General features: G+C 37.3%; 1 protein-coding gene across 7 annotated transcripts in view; it reads right to left on the reverse strand.

Moving 5' to 3' along the window:
- Positions 1 to 21,859, reverse strand: part of SLC16A7 (solute carrier family 16 member 7) — a 189,044-nt gene that overhangs the window by 81,176 nt on the left and 86,009 nt on the right. For 5 of the 7 annotated variants that reach the window (XM_086712935.1, XM_086712937.1, XM_086712939.1 and 2 more), the window contains one exon: positions 8,070 to 8,313. In XM_086712935.1, the coding sequence (XP_086569061.1) occupies positions 8,070 to 8,283 (214 nt within the window). In that variant the 5' untranslated portion in view covers positions 8,284 to 8,313. Of the gene's footprint in view, positions 1 to 8,069; positions 8,314 to 11,270; positions 11,399 to 16,824; positions 16,930 to 21,859 lie in introns of all 7 variants that reach the window. The other 2 variants (XM_086712936.1, XM_086712934.1) reach the window with 2 other exon arrangements.

A 21,859-nucleotide genomic window follows, 5' to 3' on the forward strand; every position in this document is an offset into this window, starting at 1 on the left:
GAGGGGATGGAGAACTATTTATCATGCCACTGGAAGTCAAAAGAAAGCTGGAGTAGCCAGAATTATATCAGACAAACTAGACTTTAAATAAAGGCTGTAACAAGAGATGAAGAAGGGCATTATATAATAATTATGGGGTCTATCCATCAGGAAGAGCTAACAATTATAAATGTCTATGCGCCGAATATGGGAGCCCCCAAATATATAAAACAATTAATCACAAACATAAGCAACCTATTGATAAGAATGTGGTAAATGCAGGGGACTTTAATACTGCACTTACAACAATGGATAGATCATCTAGACACAGTATCAGTAAAGAAACAAGGCCTCTGAAAGATACATTGGATCAGATGGACTTGACAGATATATTTAGAAGTCTGCATCCTAAAGCAACAGAATATACTTTCTTCTTGAGTGCACATGGAATAGTCTCCAAGATAGATCACATACTGGGTCACAAAACAGCCTGTAATAAGTATAAAAGAAATGAGATCATACCATGCGCACTTTCAGACCACAATGCTATGAAACTGGAAATCAACAACAGGAAAAATTCTGGAAAACCTCGAAAGCATGGAGGTTAAAGAACACATTACCAAATAATGAATTGGTAAACCAGGCAATTAAAGAACACATTAAAAAGTATATGGAAACAAATGAAAATGAAAATACAACAATCCCAACGCTTTGGGATGCAGTGAAGGCAGTCCTGAGAGGAAAATACATTGCAATCCAAGCCTATCTCAAGAAACAAGAAAAATCCCGCATACAAAATCTAACAGCACACCTAAAGGAAATAGAAGTGGAAAAGCAAAGACACCCCAATCCAAGCAGAAGAAAAGATGTAATAAATATCAGAGCAGAAATAAACAATATAGAATCTAAAAAAACTGTAGAGCAGATCAATGAAACCAAGAGTTGGTTTTTTGAAAAAATAAACAAAATTGATAAACCTCCAGCCAGACATCTCAAAAAGAAAAAGGAGAGGACCCAAACAGATAAAATCATGAATGAAAATGGGATTATTACATCCAATCCCTCAGAAATACAAGCAATTACCAGGGAATACTATGAAAAAATTATATGCCAACAAACTGGACAAACTGGAAGAAATGGACAAATTCCTAAGCACCCACATACTTCCAAAACTCAAACAGGAAGATATAGAAAATTTGAACAGACCCATAACCAGCGAAGAAATTGAATCAGTTGTCAAAAATCTCACAACACATAAGACTCCAGGACCAGATGGCTTCCCTGTGGAATTCTACCAGACATTCAAAGCAGAGATAATACCTTTCCTTCTCAAGCTGTTCCAAAAAATAGAAAGGGAAGGAAAACTTGCCAGACTCATTCTATGAAGCCAGCACTATGTTGATGCCCAAACCAAACCAAGACCCAGCAAAAAAAGAGAACTACAGGCCAATATCCCTGAAGAATATGGATGCAAAATTTCTCAACAAGATACTAGCAAATCGAATTCAACAGCATATAAAAAGAATTATTTACCATGAACAAGTGGGATTCATTCCTGGGCTGCAGCGTTGGTTCAGTATTCGCCAATCAATCAATGTGAAACATCACATTAATAAAAGAAAAGAACCATATGATGCTGTCAATCAAAGCAGAAGAGGCATTGGACAAAATTCAGCATTGTTTCTTAATAAAAACACTCAAGAAAGTCGGGATAGAAGGAACATACTTAAAGATCATAAAAGCCATTTATGAAAAGACTACAGAAGGAACATACTTAAAGATCATAAAAGCCATTTATGAAAAGACTACAGCTAATATCATCCTCAATGGGGAAAAACTGAGAGCTTTTTCCCTGAGATCAGGAACACGACAGGGATGTCCACTCTCACCGCTGTTGTTTAACATAGTGTTGGAAGTTGTAGCATCAGCAATCAGACAACAAAAGGAAATCAAAGGCATCAAAATTGGCAAAGATGAAGTCAAGCTTTCACTTTTTGCAGATGACATGATATTATACATGGAAAACCTGACAGACTCCAAAAATCTGCTAGAACTGATACACGAATTCAGCAAAGTCACAGGATACAAAATCAATGTACAAAAATCAGTTGCATTCTTATACACTAATAATGAAGCAACAGAAAGATAAATAAAGAAACTGATCCCATTCACAATTGCACCAAGACTCATAAAATACCTAGGAATAAACCTAACCAAAGATGTAAAAGATCTGTATGCTGAAAGCTATAGAAAGCTTATGAAGGAAATTGAAGATACAAAGAAATGGAAAAACATTCTGTACTCATGGATTGGAAGAATAAATATTGTTAAAATGTCAGTACTACCCAAAGCTATCTACACATTCAACACAATCCCAGTAAAACTTGCACCAGCATTCTTCTTAAAGCTAGAACAAGCAATCCTAAAATTTGTACGGAACCACAAAAGACCCTGAATAGCCAAAGTAATATTGAAGAAGAAGACCAAAGCGGGAGGCATCACAATCCCAGACTTTAGCCTCTACTACAAAGCTGTAATCATCACGTCAGCATGGTATTGGCACAAAAACAGACACATAGACTAATGGAATAGAATAGCGACTCCAGAATTGGACGCACAAAAGTATGGCCAACTCATCTTTGACAAAGCAGGAAAGAATATCCAAAGGAAAAATGATAGTCTCTTTAACAAATGGTGCTGGGAGAACTGGACAGCAACATGCAGAAGAATGAAACTAGACCATTTTCTTACACCATTCACAAAAATAAACTCACAATAGATAAAGGACCTGAACGTGAGACAGGAAACCATCAAAACCCTAGAGGAGAAAGCAGGAAAAAACCTCTCTGACCTCAGCGGCAGCAATTTCTTACTTGACACATCTCCAAAGGCAAGGGAATTAAAAGCAAAAACGAACTATTGGGACTTCATGAAGATGAAAATCTTCTGCACTGCAAAGGAAACAATCAACAAAACTAAAAGGCAACAAATGGAACGGGAAAAGATATTTGCAAATGACATTCGGACAAAGGGCTAGTATCCAAAATCTATAAAGAGCTCACCAAACTTCACACCCGAAAAACAAATAATCCAGTGAAGAAATGGGCAGAAACATGAATAGACACTTCTCTAAAGAAGACATACAGACAGCCAACAGACACATGAAAAGATGCTCAACATCACTCATCATCAGGGAAATACAAATCAAAACCACACTGAGATACCACCTCATGCCAGTCAGAGTGGCTAAAATGAACAAATCAGGAGACGATAGATGCTGGCGAGGATGTGGAGAAACAGGAACCTTTTTGCACTGTTGGTGGGAATGCAAACTGGTGCAGCTGCTCTGGAAGACAGTGTGGAGGCTCCTGAAAAATTAAAAATAGATCTACCCTATGACCCAGCAATAGCACTGCTAGGAATTTACCCAAGGGATACAGGCATGCTGATGCACAGGGGCACTTGTACCCCAATGTTTATAGCAGCACTTTCAACAATAGCCAAATTGTGGAAAGACCCTAAATGTCCATCAACTGATGAATGGATAAAGAAGTTGTGGTTTATATACACAATGGAATACTAGTTGGCAATGAGAAAGAATGAAATATGGCCTTTTGTAGCAACGTGGATGGAACTGGAGAGTGTTATCTAAATGAAATAAGTCATACAGATAAAGAGAGATATCGTATGTTTTCACTCTTATGTGGATCCTGAGAAACTTAATAGAAGACCATAGGGAAGGAGAAGGGGGGAAAAAAAGTTAGAGAAGGAGGAAGGCAAACCATAAGAGACTCTTAAAAACTGAGAATAAACTGAGGGTTGATGGGGGGTGGGAAGGAGGGGAAATTGGGTGTTGGGCATTGAGGAGGGCACCTGCTGGGATGAGCACTGGGTGTTGTATTTAAACCAATATGACAATAAATTTCATATTAAAAAAGAAAGAAGAAACACTGAAAAAGAAAACCAAAACTGGAAGCATGACAATTCTGGACATCAAGCTGTATTACAGAGTTGTAATCATGAAAACAGTATGGTAGTGGCACAAAAACAGACACATTGATCAATGGAACAGAATAGAGAACCCAGAAATGGACCCACAGATATATGGCCAACTAACCTTCTACAATACAGGAAAGAATAACCAATGGAAAAAAGACAGTCCTTTAGCAAATGGTATTGGGCAAACTGGACACGGACATGCAGAAAAATGAACTGGGCCACTTTCTTACACTCTGCACAAAAATAAATTCAAAATGGATGAAAGACCTAATGTAAGACAGGAAACCAGCAAAATCCTAGCACAGAAAACAGTCAACAAACTCTTTGACCTCAGCCACAACAATTTTTTACTAGACACATCTCTGGAAGCAAGGGAAACAAAAGCAAAAATGAATTATTGGGACCTCAACAAAATAAAAAGCTTCTGCACAGGTAAGGAAACAATGAACAAAACTGAAAGGCAACCGACGGAATGAGAGAAGATATATGCAAGTGACATATCTGATAAAAGGTTAGTATCCAAAATCTATAATGAATTTACCAAACTCAACACCAAAAAAACAAATAATCCAGTGAAGAAATGGTCAAAAGACACAAAGAGATACTTTTCTGAAGAAGACATCTAGATGGCCAAATGACACATGAAAAGATGCTCAATACCACTCAGCATCAGGGAAATACAAATCAAACCCACAATGAAATACCACCTCAAACCTGTCAGAATGGCTAAAAGGAACAACTCAGACAACAACAGATGTGGGTGAGGATGCGGAGAAAGGGGAACACTTTTGCCCTATTAGTGGGAATGCAAACTGCCACAGCCATTCTGGAAAATATGGAGGTTCTTCAAAAAGTTAAAAATAGAACTATCCTATGATTCAGCAATTGCACTACTAGGTATTTATCCAAAGGATATGCTTATGCTGTTTCAAAGGAGAACATGCACCCCAATGTTTATAACAGCACTATCCACACTAGTCAAATTATGGAAAGGCCGAGATGTCCATCGACTGATGAATGGATAAGGAAGATGTGGTGTATATATATATATATACACGATGGAATATTACTCAATGATTAGAAAGAATGAAATCTTGCCGTTTGCAACAATATGGATGGAACAAAAGCGTATTATGCTAAGTGAAATAAGTCAGAGAAATATCGTATGATTTCACTCATATGTGGAATTTAAGAAACAAAACAGATGAACATAAGGGAAGGGAGGGAAAAATAAGATAAAATAGAGAGGGAGGCAAATCATAAAAGACTCTTAAACAAAGAGAACAAACTGAGGGTTGCTGTAAGGGGTTGTGAGTGGGGGGATGGGCTAAATGGGTGAAGGGATTAAGGAGGGCACTTGATGGGATGAGTACTGAGTGTTATATGTAAGTGATGAATCACTAAACTCTACTACTGAAACCATTATTACACTATGTTAACAAACTTGGATTTACATAAAATTTTGAAACACACACACACACACACACACACACACACACACACACATTCTGACCAGTGGAATATTACAGAAGTGCTGTTTATCCTTTCCAGGCCTGGCCCTAAAATATCTCCACATGTTCTTCCATGATGTCTGTGTTCATTCTCTCCAGACAAATGGAACAGATTTTAGAAACACCACAAAGTCTCAGGTGATGGCAGAGCCACCAGATGAAACATTGCTTGAGCAATAAATAAACATGTATTCCTTTGAGGCACTGGGATTTTTGGGTTATTTGCTTAAAAGTAATAAAGTCAAGACTTGAGTTAATCTAAAAGTTATACAATTTTTTGTCTTGCTTGTGAGTTAGTCAACTACCTATTCAACAAAAAATTATGATGTTCAAATTCAATGGACTTCTAGAGGAATCTGTTTCATTTGTATTTAAGAAGGGGAAAAAATTCATATCTTAACATTAGCACATTTTGTAGCTCAGGACAAGAGGAATTTGTGTGTAGTTCTAGTGAAGTGTTATTAAAGAACACCTGACCCTCTGCCAGAGGAACAAGACAGGGTGCACAGCATCTACTGTTTCTATAGTCATCAGAAGTACTATAATTATATTCCTTAAAGTAACTGTCCAAAGGAGATACTCAGAAAGTGTTTTAGAAGCAGAAGTTTTCACTGATCTACCCAAGTAGCATTTTAATTTTTTTTAAATGTTTATTTATTTATTTATTTTTTAATTTTTTTTTTCAACGTTTATTTATTTTTGGGACAGAGAGAGACAGAGAGAGACAGAGCATGAACGGGGGAGGGGCAGAGAGAGAGGGAGACACAGAATCGGAAACAGACTCCAGGCTCTGAGCCATCAGCCCAGAGCCCGACGCGGGGCTCGAACTCACGGACCGCGAGATCGTGACCTGGCTGAAGCCGGACGCTTAACCGACTGCGCCACCCAGGCGCCCCAATGTTTATTTATTTTTGACAGAGAGAGAGAGACAGAGCATGAGCAGGGGAAGGGCAGAGAGAGAGGGAGACACAGAATCCGAAGCAGGCTCCAGGCTCTAAGCCGTCAGCACAGAACCCGACGCGGGACTTAAACTCACAGACCGCGAGATCATGACCTGAGCCAAAGTCGGACGCTCAACCGACTGAGCCACTCAGGCGCCCCCCAAGTAGCATTTTAAAGATTCCTTTTGGTACCAGAACAAAAAATGCAGCAATTTAACCTAACTAAAAAGCTAAGAAAGGCAAACTGGAATAATGTAAAATCAGTGACATATAGAAAATGGAAAACACATATCAACATGAGCACACAGGTGCACACATACACACACACACACACAGGATTATTGGAGGATAAAATATTCACCTCGGTAGCACACTAAAGAGACCAATATCCTACAGAATAATCATATGCCATTGACAAATGACCTCGGTGGAGGTATCACTGAATCAGGTCAGTACAAGGCCTGGCCTAGATCTGGCTCTATCACTTTCTAGAGGCAGAGAGGAAGAAATGAGAAAGGCATAAGAGCATAGTGACAATGTTTTGAGCCTCAATTTCCATCTGCCACTAATGAGCTTTCTGTCTTGGGAAACTATTTTATGTCTCGATTTCCTCAGTTATATAATGGAGAGAAAATAATACCTATTTCACATATTGTTAAGAGGATTAAATCATATGATACATAACAAGCGTTTAGAGAGAACTTATGTGAAAGTAAATACTAATAAATGTTGAATATTATTTCTAATGGTATCTCCCTATCACTAATGAGCCATATTACCTTCAACTGCCAAGTAAGAAACTGTGCTAAATGATTTGTATGGTTTCTCTTAGTGCTTATATTCTAAGCCTACATCTGTATCTTAAAATCAAGTATCCAGTTGAAAAATGAAAACTCGAAAACCTAAATATTTTAAGTAATGACTTAAAAAAATTAGAGACAGTCTAGTCTGCTGTTGAGATTGATTTAAAGAAAATAATTTACATAATAATGCACAAATAATTCCATTTTTTAAAAAATATTCAGAAGTGATACGGTACTTTGTTTTATTTTTTATCCTTCATGAATCTTACCCTCATTTAAACAAGGAATGTAACGAGATAATTTTCAGGCAACCATTTAAATTAAAACCTGTCATATTTAATGAGTACGACAGAGATAAGGAATTATTTTGATCACACAAACCTGAATGGATCCAGAATGTACTGATAACACTCCATTTTTGCAGCTGAAAGTGAAGTACTTCCTAGGCTTATAGATTGTCAGCAATTGTAGGTTATTTCTCATTAAGAAGAAAGCATTTCTACCAACTGTAGCAGTGGTAGGAAATGATACTGACACTACAGTATAGACTTCACTCCAAATTAAATGGAAAGGTAGCTCCCTTGGAAATTCTATAATTTAGTGAATCTTAGTTTGTTCAAAGAAATTATCATTCAAATAAATACTCTAGTAATACTCAGATTCAGGTGAATAGTTCAAGAGGTGGAATCAACAAAATTATTAAGAATTCATTTGGAATTATATGTTTGATTGGTTTTAAGTGACAATATATACACCAAGACACTACATGTAAAACACTGTGGTATGGAAGAATTGTTTTCTTAATTGGCAATTCCATTTATTACCAGAAACCTTACCTCCTGCATACATAACAGCCAGCATAATGGATGATATCCAGGCTATCTCACTGTAGGTAGCGTTGAATATTTGCTGAATTTCTTTGAAGAACACCGTGACTGCTTTGGGGAACGCATATGAAAATCCAATGGAGATAAAAGATGCTCCAACCACTACCCAGCCCCATCCTCCATCAGGAGGTGGATGCAGTGGGGCACCTGCTGGGGGTGGCATGTCTGCTCCTCTATTTGAAATTCAAATAACCTGTTTAAAGAAAATGAAATAACAGTTGAAACCATATTTCCATTTTCATACATTACTCTTGATAATCACCAAAATAGTATATTCCAGTTATAGCTACAATTATATAACTTTGCATGAATACTTTTTAATACGCTTATACTCAGAAAATTAACAAAAAAAATGGAATGAGGTATGTCACTTTGCTATGGGCTAAAAGTTGAAACCATTTAATTCACTTACAGAAATAAAAATTACTCAACGGTTTCAGTTCTATACTGAAGTACCAACTCCAAAATAAAAAGCTATCTCAATCTGATTTCTAAACCTAGTAAAAACAGAGCTATTATCACTTAAAAACAGAATACATTTGGGGACTCCTGTGTGGCTCAGTTGGTTGAGCGTCCCAGGTGGCTCAGTAGGTTAAGTGTCTGACTCTTGATTTCCACTCAGGTGGTGATCTCCCAGTTCATGAGTTCGAGCCCTGCTTTGGGCTCTGGGCTGACACTGTGGAGCCTGCTTGGGATTCTCTCTCTCTCTCCCTCTCTCTCTGTTCCTTCCCCACTTGTGCTTTCTTTCTTGAAGTAAATAAATAAAAACTTAAAAAGAAAACCCAGATTACATTTTTAATCCAAAATACTTAGTATTTTCTTTACAAAGTTTAAAAAGGACCATGTATGGGGTAACTGGGTGGCTCAGTTGGTTCAAGCGTCCAACTTCAGCTCAGGTCATGATCTCGCGGTCTTTGAGTTCAAGCCTCATGTCAGGCTTTGTGCTGACAGCGCAGAGCCTTGGAGCCTGCTTCAGATTCTGTGTCTCCCTCTCTCTCTGCCCCTCCCCTGCTTGCACTCTGTTTCTCTCTCTCTGTCAAAAACAAATAAACATTAAAAAAAATTTTTAAAGGACCATGTATTAAATCTGATAGATTTTAAAGAATAGATTTTTAAATTAGTAGAAATATTAGATCATTAGATACATTTTAGAATTTTTCTTTTAATAATTGAGAACCCTTAAAAATATTTCACATGCATCTGTTTTCTAGACTCAGCATTAGAAATTACATGGTTTTAATGAATTAACATTACCACTCTTCTCAAAATGGTGCTACCATTTAATGAATGATATATTTTATGCATTTTTTTCATAGCAATGAAATTCTTTCAAACAGATGAATGGCATGTTATTGTTTGTTAAAAGAAAGGACTTTCTCTCTGGATATGACTAGGAACACTTAACTGCTAACTTTATGGTACATAGCACCCACTCTCCTGTGGAAGAAATGATCACACATACTTAATACAACTGAAGTTAACTTTAAAACACCTTGGTTGCCTAACATCAATGTTTCTTTGTAAAGCTGTTTGCTTAGCTTTTGCTGCAATGGCCAGCCTTTCTCAGTGTCTTCTTATTACAACTCTCATGTTATTTGTGAACATATTTCAATTGCAATGCAGAGGAGAGAGAGAAGCAATTTTCTGTTAGTAAAATAATGTTGGAAATGAGTTAATAAAAACTAATTTTGCCACCTGTTTTCAGAAAACCTACCAAAAAACTAAACATATATCTATAAAAACAGAGACAGATTTTTTATTTTAATGTCAGATTACATCAGGGATACTTTCAGTGATCTTTTATATGTGTTTTTTATTTAGATTTTGAATGAAAATAGTCTAAATTCTAAAATTTTATAATCTGCTGATAGTTATACTGAAGGACTTTGCTTTCAGAAATTCACATAGGAAGAATGATAAAAATGAAACCTAAAATAGATAGAGCAGTTCTCTGCAATTTTCCTGTTTGCATAAAAGAATCTGTCTTTCATTATTAATTCATGAGTTTAAACTATTACAGTTTTTATTACATCTGCTATTGTAAACACTCAGAAATACAACTGAATGATTTATCATTTCAAAAATAACATTTCTAAATAATCTTAAATACACTTTTAAATCATTAAGCATTATATCAATATGAATATTGAAATTTACTAATATTCAAATCATGTTATGAATATGAATACTGAAATTTACTAATAAGCTAGGTTGATGTTAGGATTTCTATTGTAGAGACAGGAATCTATGCTCATAAAGGCCCTTAAAAAAAGGATTATATAGGTGGCATAGGTGGCTCATCAGTTAACCATCTGGCTCTTGATTTTGGCTCAGGTCATAACCTCACAGCTCATGGGATAAAGCCCGAGTCAGGCTCCATGTGGACAGCATGGGACCTGCTTGGGATTCTCTCTCCCTTCCTCTCTGCGCCTCCCCTGCTTATGTGCGCTCTCTCTCTCTCTCTCTCTCAAAAATAAAAAATTTTAACAAAAAAGGATTATATGACTGAAATATTTTTTCTCCTCAATCCTTGTTTTGTATTGTTATTTTTTCACCAGTTTATCTTAGTATGCGATCTTTTGTTATCTGTTTACAGCACATTTGCTCGATTTTAATTATAACCACATACTCCAGGTTGAGAGGCACCATTTATACCTCTTCACTTTCTTATCTCCTAGCTGTTTAGTTTTTTCCATATAAATTGGTATCTCATGATCTCTTAACTAAATCATTACAAAGTACAGCCTAACCAATTAGCCCTTGAAATATTTCCACTTTCACCTGTTCATTATTTCTTTTAATGTTTATTTATTTTAGAGCGTGTGCGTGAGCAGGGGAGGGACAGAGAAAAAGGGGGACAGAGGATCCAAGTGGGTTCTGTGCTGACAGCAGTGAGCCAGATGCGAGGCTCGAACTCACAAACCACAAGATCATGACCTGGGTCAAAGTCAGATGCAGGTGCCCCCAACCTGTTCGGTATTAAAAAACTCCTGAGTTGATTAAGTCAGATCCAATTCACACACTCAATGGTCTCGTTAGTTTCCTGTGCACAATTCTGTTAATATTTTACACAACTTATAGCTGTTGTGTCTTTTTCCTTTTGTTTGTGGAAATAATCAGAAAAAATAGGAATTAAAAGTATAATTTTACCTGTTGATAGATGCCAAATTGAACAGATTTATTTGGATTATCCGTGGAATTTTTAAGCCTAGTCACTATTCCTTGAAGTGATATGTGAAGGCAATGCAAAGGGGAGAGTAGAGCAGACTCTGTATTTCCTAAAGAAATGAAAAAAACAAAGGTTACATGTATAATTCAATCCCATAAGCCTCATTAAAGCCACTAGCTTTAATCATCCCAGGAAAACATGTGACCATGTTTTAATAATTAGCAAAATTTCTTGGTCAACCCATCAATTGGATTACTACAGTATGAACAAAATGACAAACATACATGTGTGAGAAAAAAAAATTTATAAGTATAAAATGAAGAACTAGGCATTTTTTAAAAAAGTAAATAATAGATTGCATATCTATCAATATGAGAAGGAAATTTATTGGCATTCATTAGCTGTCACTCAAATAATTTCCTATACTCATTTAAATAATTTGCTGTAAAATTCAATTAAAGAAAATATCCATTGACAAAGGAAACAAAGTTTAAAAGAGAATTATGGGAAATATTACCAATAATATATATGTCTCACAGTGAGACAGACTGGGTCATGAAAAGAAATAAAAGTATTTTAGGGACCTTCTGATTTAGAATTAAAACTTCCTAATCAGATCTGGGTGACAGACAAATAGGCTAAAATTCCCTAATACATCAAATACTATTATTTCAACTTGAATCTTGTGCTGAATATATAGAAGCTAGTACTTAGAGTTTATTTTGTTTGGGTTAGACATTCCTTTGCCCAGATTAAAGCTGAGAAAAAGTCAACTCTTTCAATTAAATAATCAGTTTCCTGTTTTGCATACAAGGCTGCTGTATCTAAAGTGTTGACGGCAGGCAACAGAGCCACCAGACCATACAAATGAGATTTGTATGACAGGATGAGCAAAGCCTGTGATCTAGTTGCCAAGTCAGTGAGAAACTGAGGGTGGGGACCAGAATGAAGAGTACTCAGGGTATTATAAAGTCAAGAATAAAATCTGATAAATGGATAAGGCTGGAATTAAAGTCTTAACTTACACTAGGAAAAAAGAGTTCATGCTAAATGGGTCTCCCAGGTCTGGGGTAACAGCAGCGAGGAGAAACATCTGTTCTGGTCTTACCAGGTGCCTTGGGAACCTTGGTAACTTTAAGCCGGGTAATCTAGGGATGGCAGCCCCATCCTACTACATGTAACTAGCCCATCCGAATGCAGAAAACCCTTCTTATGTTTTACAAAATACAGTTTCTGTCCGTTTCCTCTGGCACAGAGAACTGCCCTGAGTTCAGGGCAAAGCCTCAGAGGAAAGCCTGAGGCATTCCTGAAAACTGGGCTCCGACCTTGCAGTCCATGCTTAATTATCATCATGCTTTATGGAGGTCAGCAGAGAGGCCACAACAAGCAATCTTGACAAGTCCACATTCTAAATGCCATCTAACATTTCTACAAAACTTTCACAGTGCTTTAACCTGACTGGTCTATTTTCTTACAGAAAGACCAACGCATATGCATGGCTTTTTCAACAAACTGGCCAAAAATCCAGTAAGTTATAACTTCCTGCTTGGTAATTATAACTATATTAATCTATTTTACACCCCTTTCTCTACATCTCTAAAACTATCATATTTTAATACATGTTTATGCAAATATATTTATATCCATACAACCCATATATTGGTCTTTAGGTTTTTTCTTATTTTTTTAATGTTTATTTATTTTTGAGAGAGAGAGAGAGAGAGAGAAAGAGAGAGTGTAAGTAGGAGAGGGGCAGCGAGAGAGGGAGACACAGAATCCAAAGCAGGCTCCAAGCTCTGAGCTGTCAGCACAGAGCCCAACTCGGGACTCATGAACTGTCAGATCATGACCTGAGCCAAAGTCAAATGTTCAACCCATTGAGCCACCCAGGTGCTCCAGTCTTTAGTTTTATTTATTTTATTTTTTTTTTCAACGTTTATTTATTTTTGGGACAGAGAGAGAGCATGAACGGGGGAGGGGCAGAGAGAGAGGGAGACACAGAATCGGAAACAGGCTCCAGGCTCTGAGCCATCAGCCCAGAGCCCGACGCGGGGCTCGAACTCACGGACTGCGAGATCGTGACCTGGCTGAAGTCGGATGCTTAACCGACTGCGCCACCCGGGCGCCCCACCAGTCTTTAGTTTTAAAAATGAAAAGCAGTGTTTTAGAATTGTGTGCCCTACTAAAAAAATAGTAGAAGATCAACAATCCTTAAGAATATGGGAAGGTTTTCTTATAATTTGGGAAAGCAACTATTTTGGAGATTGTTTCCTAAAGTCCAAGAAGGCATAAAGCTTATGTGTCCCTACAAAAGCTGGGTTAATTACCATAGGTGCAAGTTGGACTATGCTCTCAGCTAATTTGGTTTCTTAGCAGTTCTCACATACGCCACTTGTTTCATGATGGCTTTTACTTACAACAGAATGCATGAAAAAAAAAACAGCAATGCTTAATTTTTCCCCCAAAGATTCAATTAATTATCATAATTCCATAAATGAAGAGGAAGTGGTGTTTTTAATCACATTTAGAGATAAGGGCATATGGGGCACCTGGATGACTCATTCAGTTAAGCATCCGACTCTTGGTTTCAGCTCAGGTCATGATCTCACAGTTCATGAGTTTGAGCCCCCCATTGGGCTCCTTGCTTACTGTGCAGAGCCTGCTTCAGATTCTCTGTCTCTCCCTCTCTCTGCCCCTGCCCTGCTCATGCTCTTTCTCTCTCTCAAAATAAATAAGCTAAAACAAAACAAATCACTGGATTCTGTGAAAAGAGAGACACAGAGAGAGAGAGAGATGAGGGCATGAAGAGTTAGAGGTGCAAAGTGATTTTTCCAACGTGTAATGTCCAGTAAGTGATCAAATTGGTACCATGACTAGTATTTTTGTTAGGCCCATTGTTACCGATTCCACTTTGACACAGCAACTTAGAGGCTGCTCTTTCTGCTAACAAATACATTCCTTCAGTTTTATTTCTATGGTGGATTTCCAAATTTCAATTCTTGCATATATCCTTGTCTGTCTGGTCCATTGGAATTCAAATATTTGTTCTCTAATTCTAAACATCAACTATCCTTCAAAGTCTTTAGGAATTCATCACTATTTCAGCTTATTTACATCTACCCTCTCTATAATGTGGTTGAGTATATAGACTACAATATATCATTGTCATTGACACAAAGGGTGACTTAATGACTACTGAAAACATTTGGCTATAAAGTAAAAAATTTAGGGGGCGCCTGGGTGGCTCAGTCGGTTGAGTGTCCGATTTCGGCTCAGGTCATGACCTCACAGCTCGTGAGTTTGAGCCCCACTTTGGGCTCTGTGCCGACAACTCAGAGCCTAGAGCCTGCTTCAGATTCTGTGTCTCCTTCTCTCTCTGCCCTTTCCCTGCTCACACTTTGTCTCACTCTGTTTCTTAAAAATAAATAAATGTAAAAAAAAAAATAAATAAATTTTTTCGAGTAAAAAACTTATGTGGGGGGACATGCTAAAGCCCCAAAACCTTGCTTTATCTTCTAGCAATCAATATGGGTTGACTAATCTATGGAGAGGAAGATGTAGTACAAAGAAATAATATAACTATTAGTGATGATCAATGGGTAGACTCCAGTGTTATATTTAGGGCCCTTTCTCATTCAGTTGCACAGAATATCAGAATGTTCCTTTATATATTTTGAAAATAATTTTTCTTCAACTACCCAAATCTAAATCAGGATGCCTCAATTTTATGAACCCTTATCAATAGTCTAAGCCATCCAGAAGTCTGTGTTGCAAAATACAGTCCAGAAATAATATTCTCAGGAAACTAAGTCCCAAATTAAATCAATTGATGTTAGGAGACTACTGACTTCATTATAAATTCATCTAGATAGCTTGTTCTTCACATCCTACCTTGGCTGTGTTTTCACCTAAAGGGATTACTATGTTCCTTAAAGAATAATGAAGAAGACTTTTTGCTTTCTATTTCCTTTTTCTTATACAAAAGGATAGAGTTGTGTCAAATTAACGTACGATATTTAAGTTTAGATGATAACTCACCCAATTTTACAATAGGAATTAAATTGAACCAAATCTTCTCTTTTCCAACAGGTAATTGAATTAAAATGGGAATCTAATGCTGAGAGGTTATTTTATTCTTCCAGATGGACCATCTTTTAAATCCTATAGACTGATTTACTTTGACAACTAGACAAGAGAGATATCAATAGTGCATGGCCCACAAAATGTCAGTAACACAAAACCTATTTTTAGATGTGAACTACTGCTGTAGTTAAAAGGACTCTGAGAATGCTAATTGATAATAAAGGTCAAACTTACTGAAGATGTTTTTATAATGGGCAAATTATAAAAAATAATATGAACCAGCCCATAATTATTTATAAAGAATTGGAAATGGACATCCCACACCAAGCAATTCCCAATTTCTAATCCTATACTTTAGAATTGTGTAAAAGCAGTTTTAGTGGGCTGAATAGGGGCCCCCCAAAAGATGTCCATGTCTAATCCCTAGAATCTGCAATATACCTCATATGGTCCTAGAACCTGAGTGCTTGTGTTACCTCAAAATTCAGATGTTGATACCTAATCCCAAATGGTGACGGTATTTGAAGGCAGAGCCTATAGGAGGCAGGTCACCAGGGTGAAGTTCTCATGAAAACGGTTCATGCCCTCTAAAAAAATTTTTTTTTTCAACGTTTATTTATTTTTGGGACAGAGAGAGAGACAGAGCATGAACGGGGGAGGGGCAGAGAGAGAGGGAGACACAGAATCGGAAACAGGTTCCAGGCTCTGAGCCATCAGCCCAGAGCCTGACGCGGGGCTCGAACTCACGGACCGCGAGATCGTGACCTGGCTGAAGTCGGACGCTTAACCGACTGTGCCACCCAGACGCCCCGGTTCATGCCCTTTTAAATGAGGCCCCGAGACAGCTCCCTTGCTCCCTCTGTCGAATGAGGATACTATGAAGCAGGAAGAGGGCCCTACCCAGACACTGAATCTGCTGGCACCTTGATCTTTGACTTCCCAGTCTCCAGAACTGTGAGAAATAATTTCTGTTATTTATAAGCCACCTAGTATATGGTATTTTGTTACAGCAGCCTTAACAGACTAAGATAAAACTCGGTACCGGGGGCACGATGCTGTCCGACATTATCTTTTTTACCTCTTATATTTTAGTGACATTCTCTGGTCAACCTGGAAAAATGGAACTATATTTACAGATTTTTGGGTCTTCCATTATGCATTTAGTCTTCAAAGATTTTCTGGTATTTGTTTCTTTCCTCAATTTGAAAGGAAGGTAATTAACTGGCACTAAGAAAGGGGTGTTAAAAAAAATTCCTGAAGATTTCCAGGAAGATTACAGGGCCATAGAATACCCTTCTCACTTTTCTATTACAAAGCCCATTTTAAAAAATTAAGTAAAGAAAAAAAATCCGTAAGATCTGATACCAAGGATGAGATTGAGAAATATGCTAGAATCTCCTAGAAGTTTCTATAAAATACAATACTGTTGAGGGCAGGATTAAGATACAGTACCAGAGCAAGGTGAATCAAACCAGCCAGAGGCATGAAGTAACATGGTCTTCCATTTCACCAAGATAAGCTCCCTTATTCCTCTGCTCACCAGGTGGCTGAAGCTTCCTGTGAAGCAATGCTCCTTTTAGAATCCTGTTTTAGTTCCATCTATGACATACCTCTTTGTCCCCCAATAGAATTGTAACCCAATTCTACAATGCCTGCATCCTCTCGCCCTTGAGTAATAGTATTTATAATATGGGGAAAGTAAAGACAACTTAAATGACCAATGCTGGGAAGTGGTTGAACATATGTCACTGCCATTCGCTTGGTAAACTGTTATACATACATTAAATGATAATTACAAAAATTGTGCAGTAACAAGGGAAATATGTATTATATAATGTTCAGTGAAAACACGATGCTAAAAATGTGTATGATAGCAAAATTCAAAATATATGACAAAAGAGATGTATTTAAAAAGACCTCATAAAGGGCACCTGGGTGGCTTAGTCAGTTGAGCGTCCAACTTCAGCTCAGGTCATGAGCTCAGGGTTTGTGAGTTTGAGCCCCACATCAGGATTTTGGATAATCTGTCTCCATCTCTCTGCCCCTTCCTGGTCCTGCTCTTTCTCTCTCTCTCTCAAAAATGAATATTTATTTAAAAAAAAACAACAACACATAGGTCATAGTCTTGGGGTGAGGTTGGTAAAAAATATATATATTTAACTATACTAGTTTGGAATAACACTTATTATAATATCTTACTATATAAAATGCTTTAAGTTAATCTTACACATTTAATTATTTGCCCTAATTTTGGGGTTTATGTCTGCTTTGAAAAATAGGTTAATTTTAACTCATACACAACCAATTCAAATATGGTTATTGTAAGTAATAGAGTGAAATTGGAAGCTATATTTTTAGAGACCTTTCTTCCGTTTTTGTTCCTTTTGTCTTGCTTTATATGATTTTGTTTTTAGTTATATCTAAATGAAATGATGAGGCTTTTGTATTGTAAAGAGGATACCCAGAGATGGTCTCGATCTATCAGTTTAGATATACATTACATTTTCTCACTACCAATTACCCATGTAAATAACACTTCTTGTTACCTCTTAAATTACAAGTAAGCATCACTGATTAAGACACCTGACATTTTGACCTGTATTTTCTCACAATTCTATTGAGTAGCTATTGTCTCCATTTTGCAGACAATGAACTGAAAGCCAACCATGTCGGGTATCTTTCCTTAAGTCTACCTGCTGCACTTGTTTCACTCTAGGACAAGGTGCTCAGAGTTAAGAACTGCACGCTTCCTACTATCTTCATGTTACTCTGCAATCCTGGACCACTGGCAGTGTGCACGTTGCCGCCCTTTTTCCACCCTACTATCTATTTTGCCTGTTCCAATTCTGCTTTGCTTCTTGTCACTTGCCTAGGCTTTCTGCCTTCCACCCATTTCAGCTCTGTACTTCCCAGGAGACTTCAGGAGACATTCGGTTGATAATTGCCAAACTAGGAAGAGGAAACAAAAGCTGGAGCCTACGGAAAATTAACCATCCAGTGCATTCAGGAAATGGTATCAAGAGTCAGGACTATAAGGCTTTGAAGGGAAGGGCTGTGCAACTCTTAGAAACCTAACCAAGTTGTCAGTTGTTTCTTTTACTACACACTTAGCAATGGACTCGATTGACAATTGTATTTTTTCTTCATCATTATTTGTCCTGGTCTACTCATGTTTGCCCTGCTTCTCTGAAAGCAAAATATACTCCCTTCCCACTAATTTTGGACATGCTTTGTCAATGCGATATAAAGCAGTAAGAGTCACCTTAAAATATGTTTGCATGTTTTGACACTATGCGTATAGTCCTTACTTCTAATATGAAAACATGTCCCTAGATCCCTGATGTTTGAAGGTTAGCCAGGAGCCAACCGGCGCTATTGCTGACCCATATTTCCAAGTAGCATGAATAAGAAATAAATATCTATTGTCATAAGCCTTAACATATTAGAGCTGTTTGATAGAACAACAAATTTTGAGGCGGTGTGTGTAAAACAAAATCCTAAAATGTGTGGCATTGGCTTTAGGGATAGGCTGATGGTTGTGAGGAAGGACCCTGTTAGAAGAGATTAGAAAAATGACAATTATGTGAAGCAGAGGCAAAATAATTTGGTAAAACTATTTGTCTGTGGCATCTTGGAAGGCAGAAAATGCACACAGGGCAGTTGGCATTTTGGGACAAGAGATTTAGATAAAGAATGTTGGTATCATGAGTTGGTTTTAACTAGCTACATTTAATAAGTACTAGCAGAGGCAATAAGGTCATAATAGATTTGATCTGCTTGCAAGCAAGGGTGGAAAGGAAAAAGGGACAATCCATGTATTACAGGGACTTGGAGGGTTGTAAGACACATTTCCGTCCCCTATAGATAGCCTGGTAAAAGATTCTCAAATTAAGACACTGCCTCAATGCAAAAACTGAATCAAAAGGTCACGGGAAAAGGCCAAACCAAGGGTGCAGCCTTAGTGCTTTTTCTTAAAATCTCTTACTGGCTTGAGTCAGACACCAGTAAGTTCTTTCAGTTTAAAAAATAGTTGAGGGCAGGGGTGGAAAAGAAATGAATCGTTGGTCTCTGAAGGTCTAGTAACCTTAAATTGTCTCTCATTAAGTGTATTTAGAGAGGCATTGCTCATAAAGAACTGAGAATGTTCTTATTTGCACTGATTGGAATCAAATAATTTTAAAAACATTTTAAAGGGTTATATTATAAAATGTTGTCATCAGCCTGGATAGAAAGGAATAGTGTCTGTTGGAAATATAAAATGATCAAGTGATTAAAATGACTCCTATATCCTGCATCTTACTTTATGTGACATACAGAGATCTAACACTGGAAAATTCGAATACATAGATCACATTAAATGTCACTAAAGTGCCGTAACCCTTTGAGCAAGTGGCATTCACACTGGCTCTTAGTTTCCTTATTTGTAAAAAGACAGCAGGATTAGGCGTTCTCTGAGGTCCCTTTCAGCTTATATTTGATTCTATGACACAAAAATAGTCCTATTTTATAGACTCTCTTAGCTTGTGAAATACAAATTTCTTTCTCTCCGAAAATAAGTAATGAACAGATAGACATTATTTGAGCAAGTTTTCCAAGATTCCAAAAACTTGGAAATGAGAAAAGTTCTTTTGAAAGAATCCTCTGAAGGAATTTCATTATGTAAGGGGACTGGGCCACGTACTTAAATACAAGAAGGCTCCTATAGGACAAGTATTAGTTCCTTAAGTGTGCTTAGAATTTTATTCAATTCCCAAATCACAATTTAGTTTCCATAAAAATTATTATATGAGATCCTCAGAGGACCTGGTTGGTATGTGTTTGAATGGTTTTTCATGATCAGGATTAAAATATTGAAGCATATTGCCATGTTCTTTAACAGAATATGTTCCCATAAAAGCAGGACAATTTGGTTCAGTGTTGCAAATAAATCACGTGAAGGCATCTTTCCAAAACAGAGTGAAAACAGAACCTTGCACATGATATATTCAAAGTGTTTTAAAAACTATGTAATATTTCAATTCATACACTATATATTTTTAGTTCCCAAATTTGCCCAATTTATATATCCCTAAATAAAAAAAAAATGTACTATACCACTACCAAACGGGAATCAGGTCATCATATTATTGTTCAGTAAAAATAACATGTTCGATAGAATTTTAAATAGTCACTGAAGATATCATTAATAATGCATAAGAATTGACTATTTACAAACATTCCAAAAGGTATCCCTCTTGTCTAACTTATATATAAATTTTACGACACTGACATTGGTGGGGACCGTTAACTGCAGTCATTTCTTATAAAAGATCAATAAAACCCAGCTGAAATAGGAGGCAGAGCCGAAGTGATTACTTTCATCCCATTTTATGACATTCTCAAGAATCAGTCTGAAGATCCTCTCAGGAAACTCCCCTGTAAAGCCCCACAGAATCCACAATTTTAAGCCCTCGTATTTAGAATCTGATGTTATTGTTATGTGATATGCACTGAACGCTGATAATGAAGTTGATGCTGACTGGAACAAAAATGAACCCAAAGTTAAATAGAACCTAGATGAGAGCTACAGGAGCCACTGAAAATAAATCCATTGGTTCGATCCCGCTTGTCACTTCTAGAAGGTCACCAGAAAGAAGCATCATCCCTAACGCAGAGAAAAGAAAATCGTCTCACTCCCTTTCTCCTTTCCTTACAATACTAGTCAAGGCTGTGAATCCCACAAAAATACAGAAACAAATGCAGTCATCTGAGAACAGACGACACACTAGTACCACACAAAGTTAGAGTAATGAAATGATGAGAACCCTTTCATCTTTGCACGCTGTATCCATTTTTCCCCCTTAGCTTTCTCCTAAAAGCCTGGAGGCTTCACTCAGATTTTGCTGCCACCTGGGCAAGGATGATATCGATAATTCCAAGCAATTTGAGGTCAATTTAATTTCTCTACCTTTAATCATTTTATTAGTTTAATTTTGTTTCCACCTTGCTGTTCCCTTGTAGATCCTGGCATCCACCCATCTTCTCAAGAGACTGTCCTGCCTGACTGGGTACCACTCTGTTCCAGGCGATTCACTCCTATTTGTTCTGAATTTGCCTCAGCCAGGGAAGAGCTCCCCCACCCTGAGGCTTTCTTTACACTCCTTGCGGCTTTACAAGACAGCGCTAAGCTTTCTCTGACTTTTAGTTTGCTCGTCCAACACATCCCAGACTGACTGACAGCAAGACAAGCAGCTGAGGTAGGAACTACGGGCTGCCACCGTTTCTCCCTAGAACTTTCCAAACCTGGGGACAGCAGAAAGGGGATTCCTATCTTTAACCTCCACTGCAAACAAACCTTCTCTTCCTGTTCTGTTCTAGACAAAAAGACATCCTTCGCTTTTCTCATGTTAATTCATTTATTTATCATTGTTAAGGAAATCTCTCTGACCTTTCTAAGGGCTTTGGAAACAATAATTCCCATGCGTTATTTTTAATTTTTAATGTACTT

The sequence above is a fragment of the Puma concolor genome, chromosome B4, assembly GCF_028749965.1.
Source record: "Puma concolor isolate L17-30 chromosome B4, mPumCon1.1.hap2, whole genome shotgun sequence".
Lineage (NCBI taxonomy): Eukaryota > Metazoa > Chordata > Mammalia > Carnivora > Felidae > Puma > Puma concolor.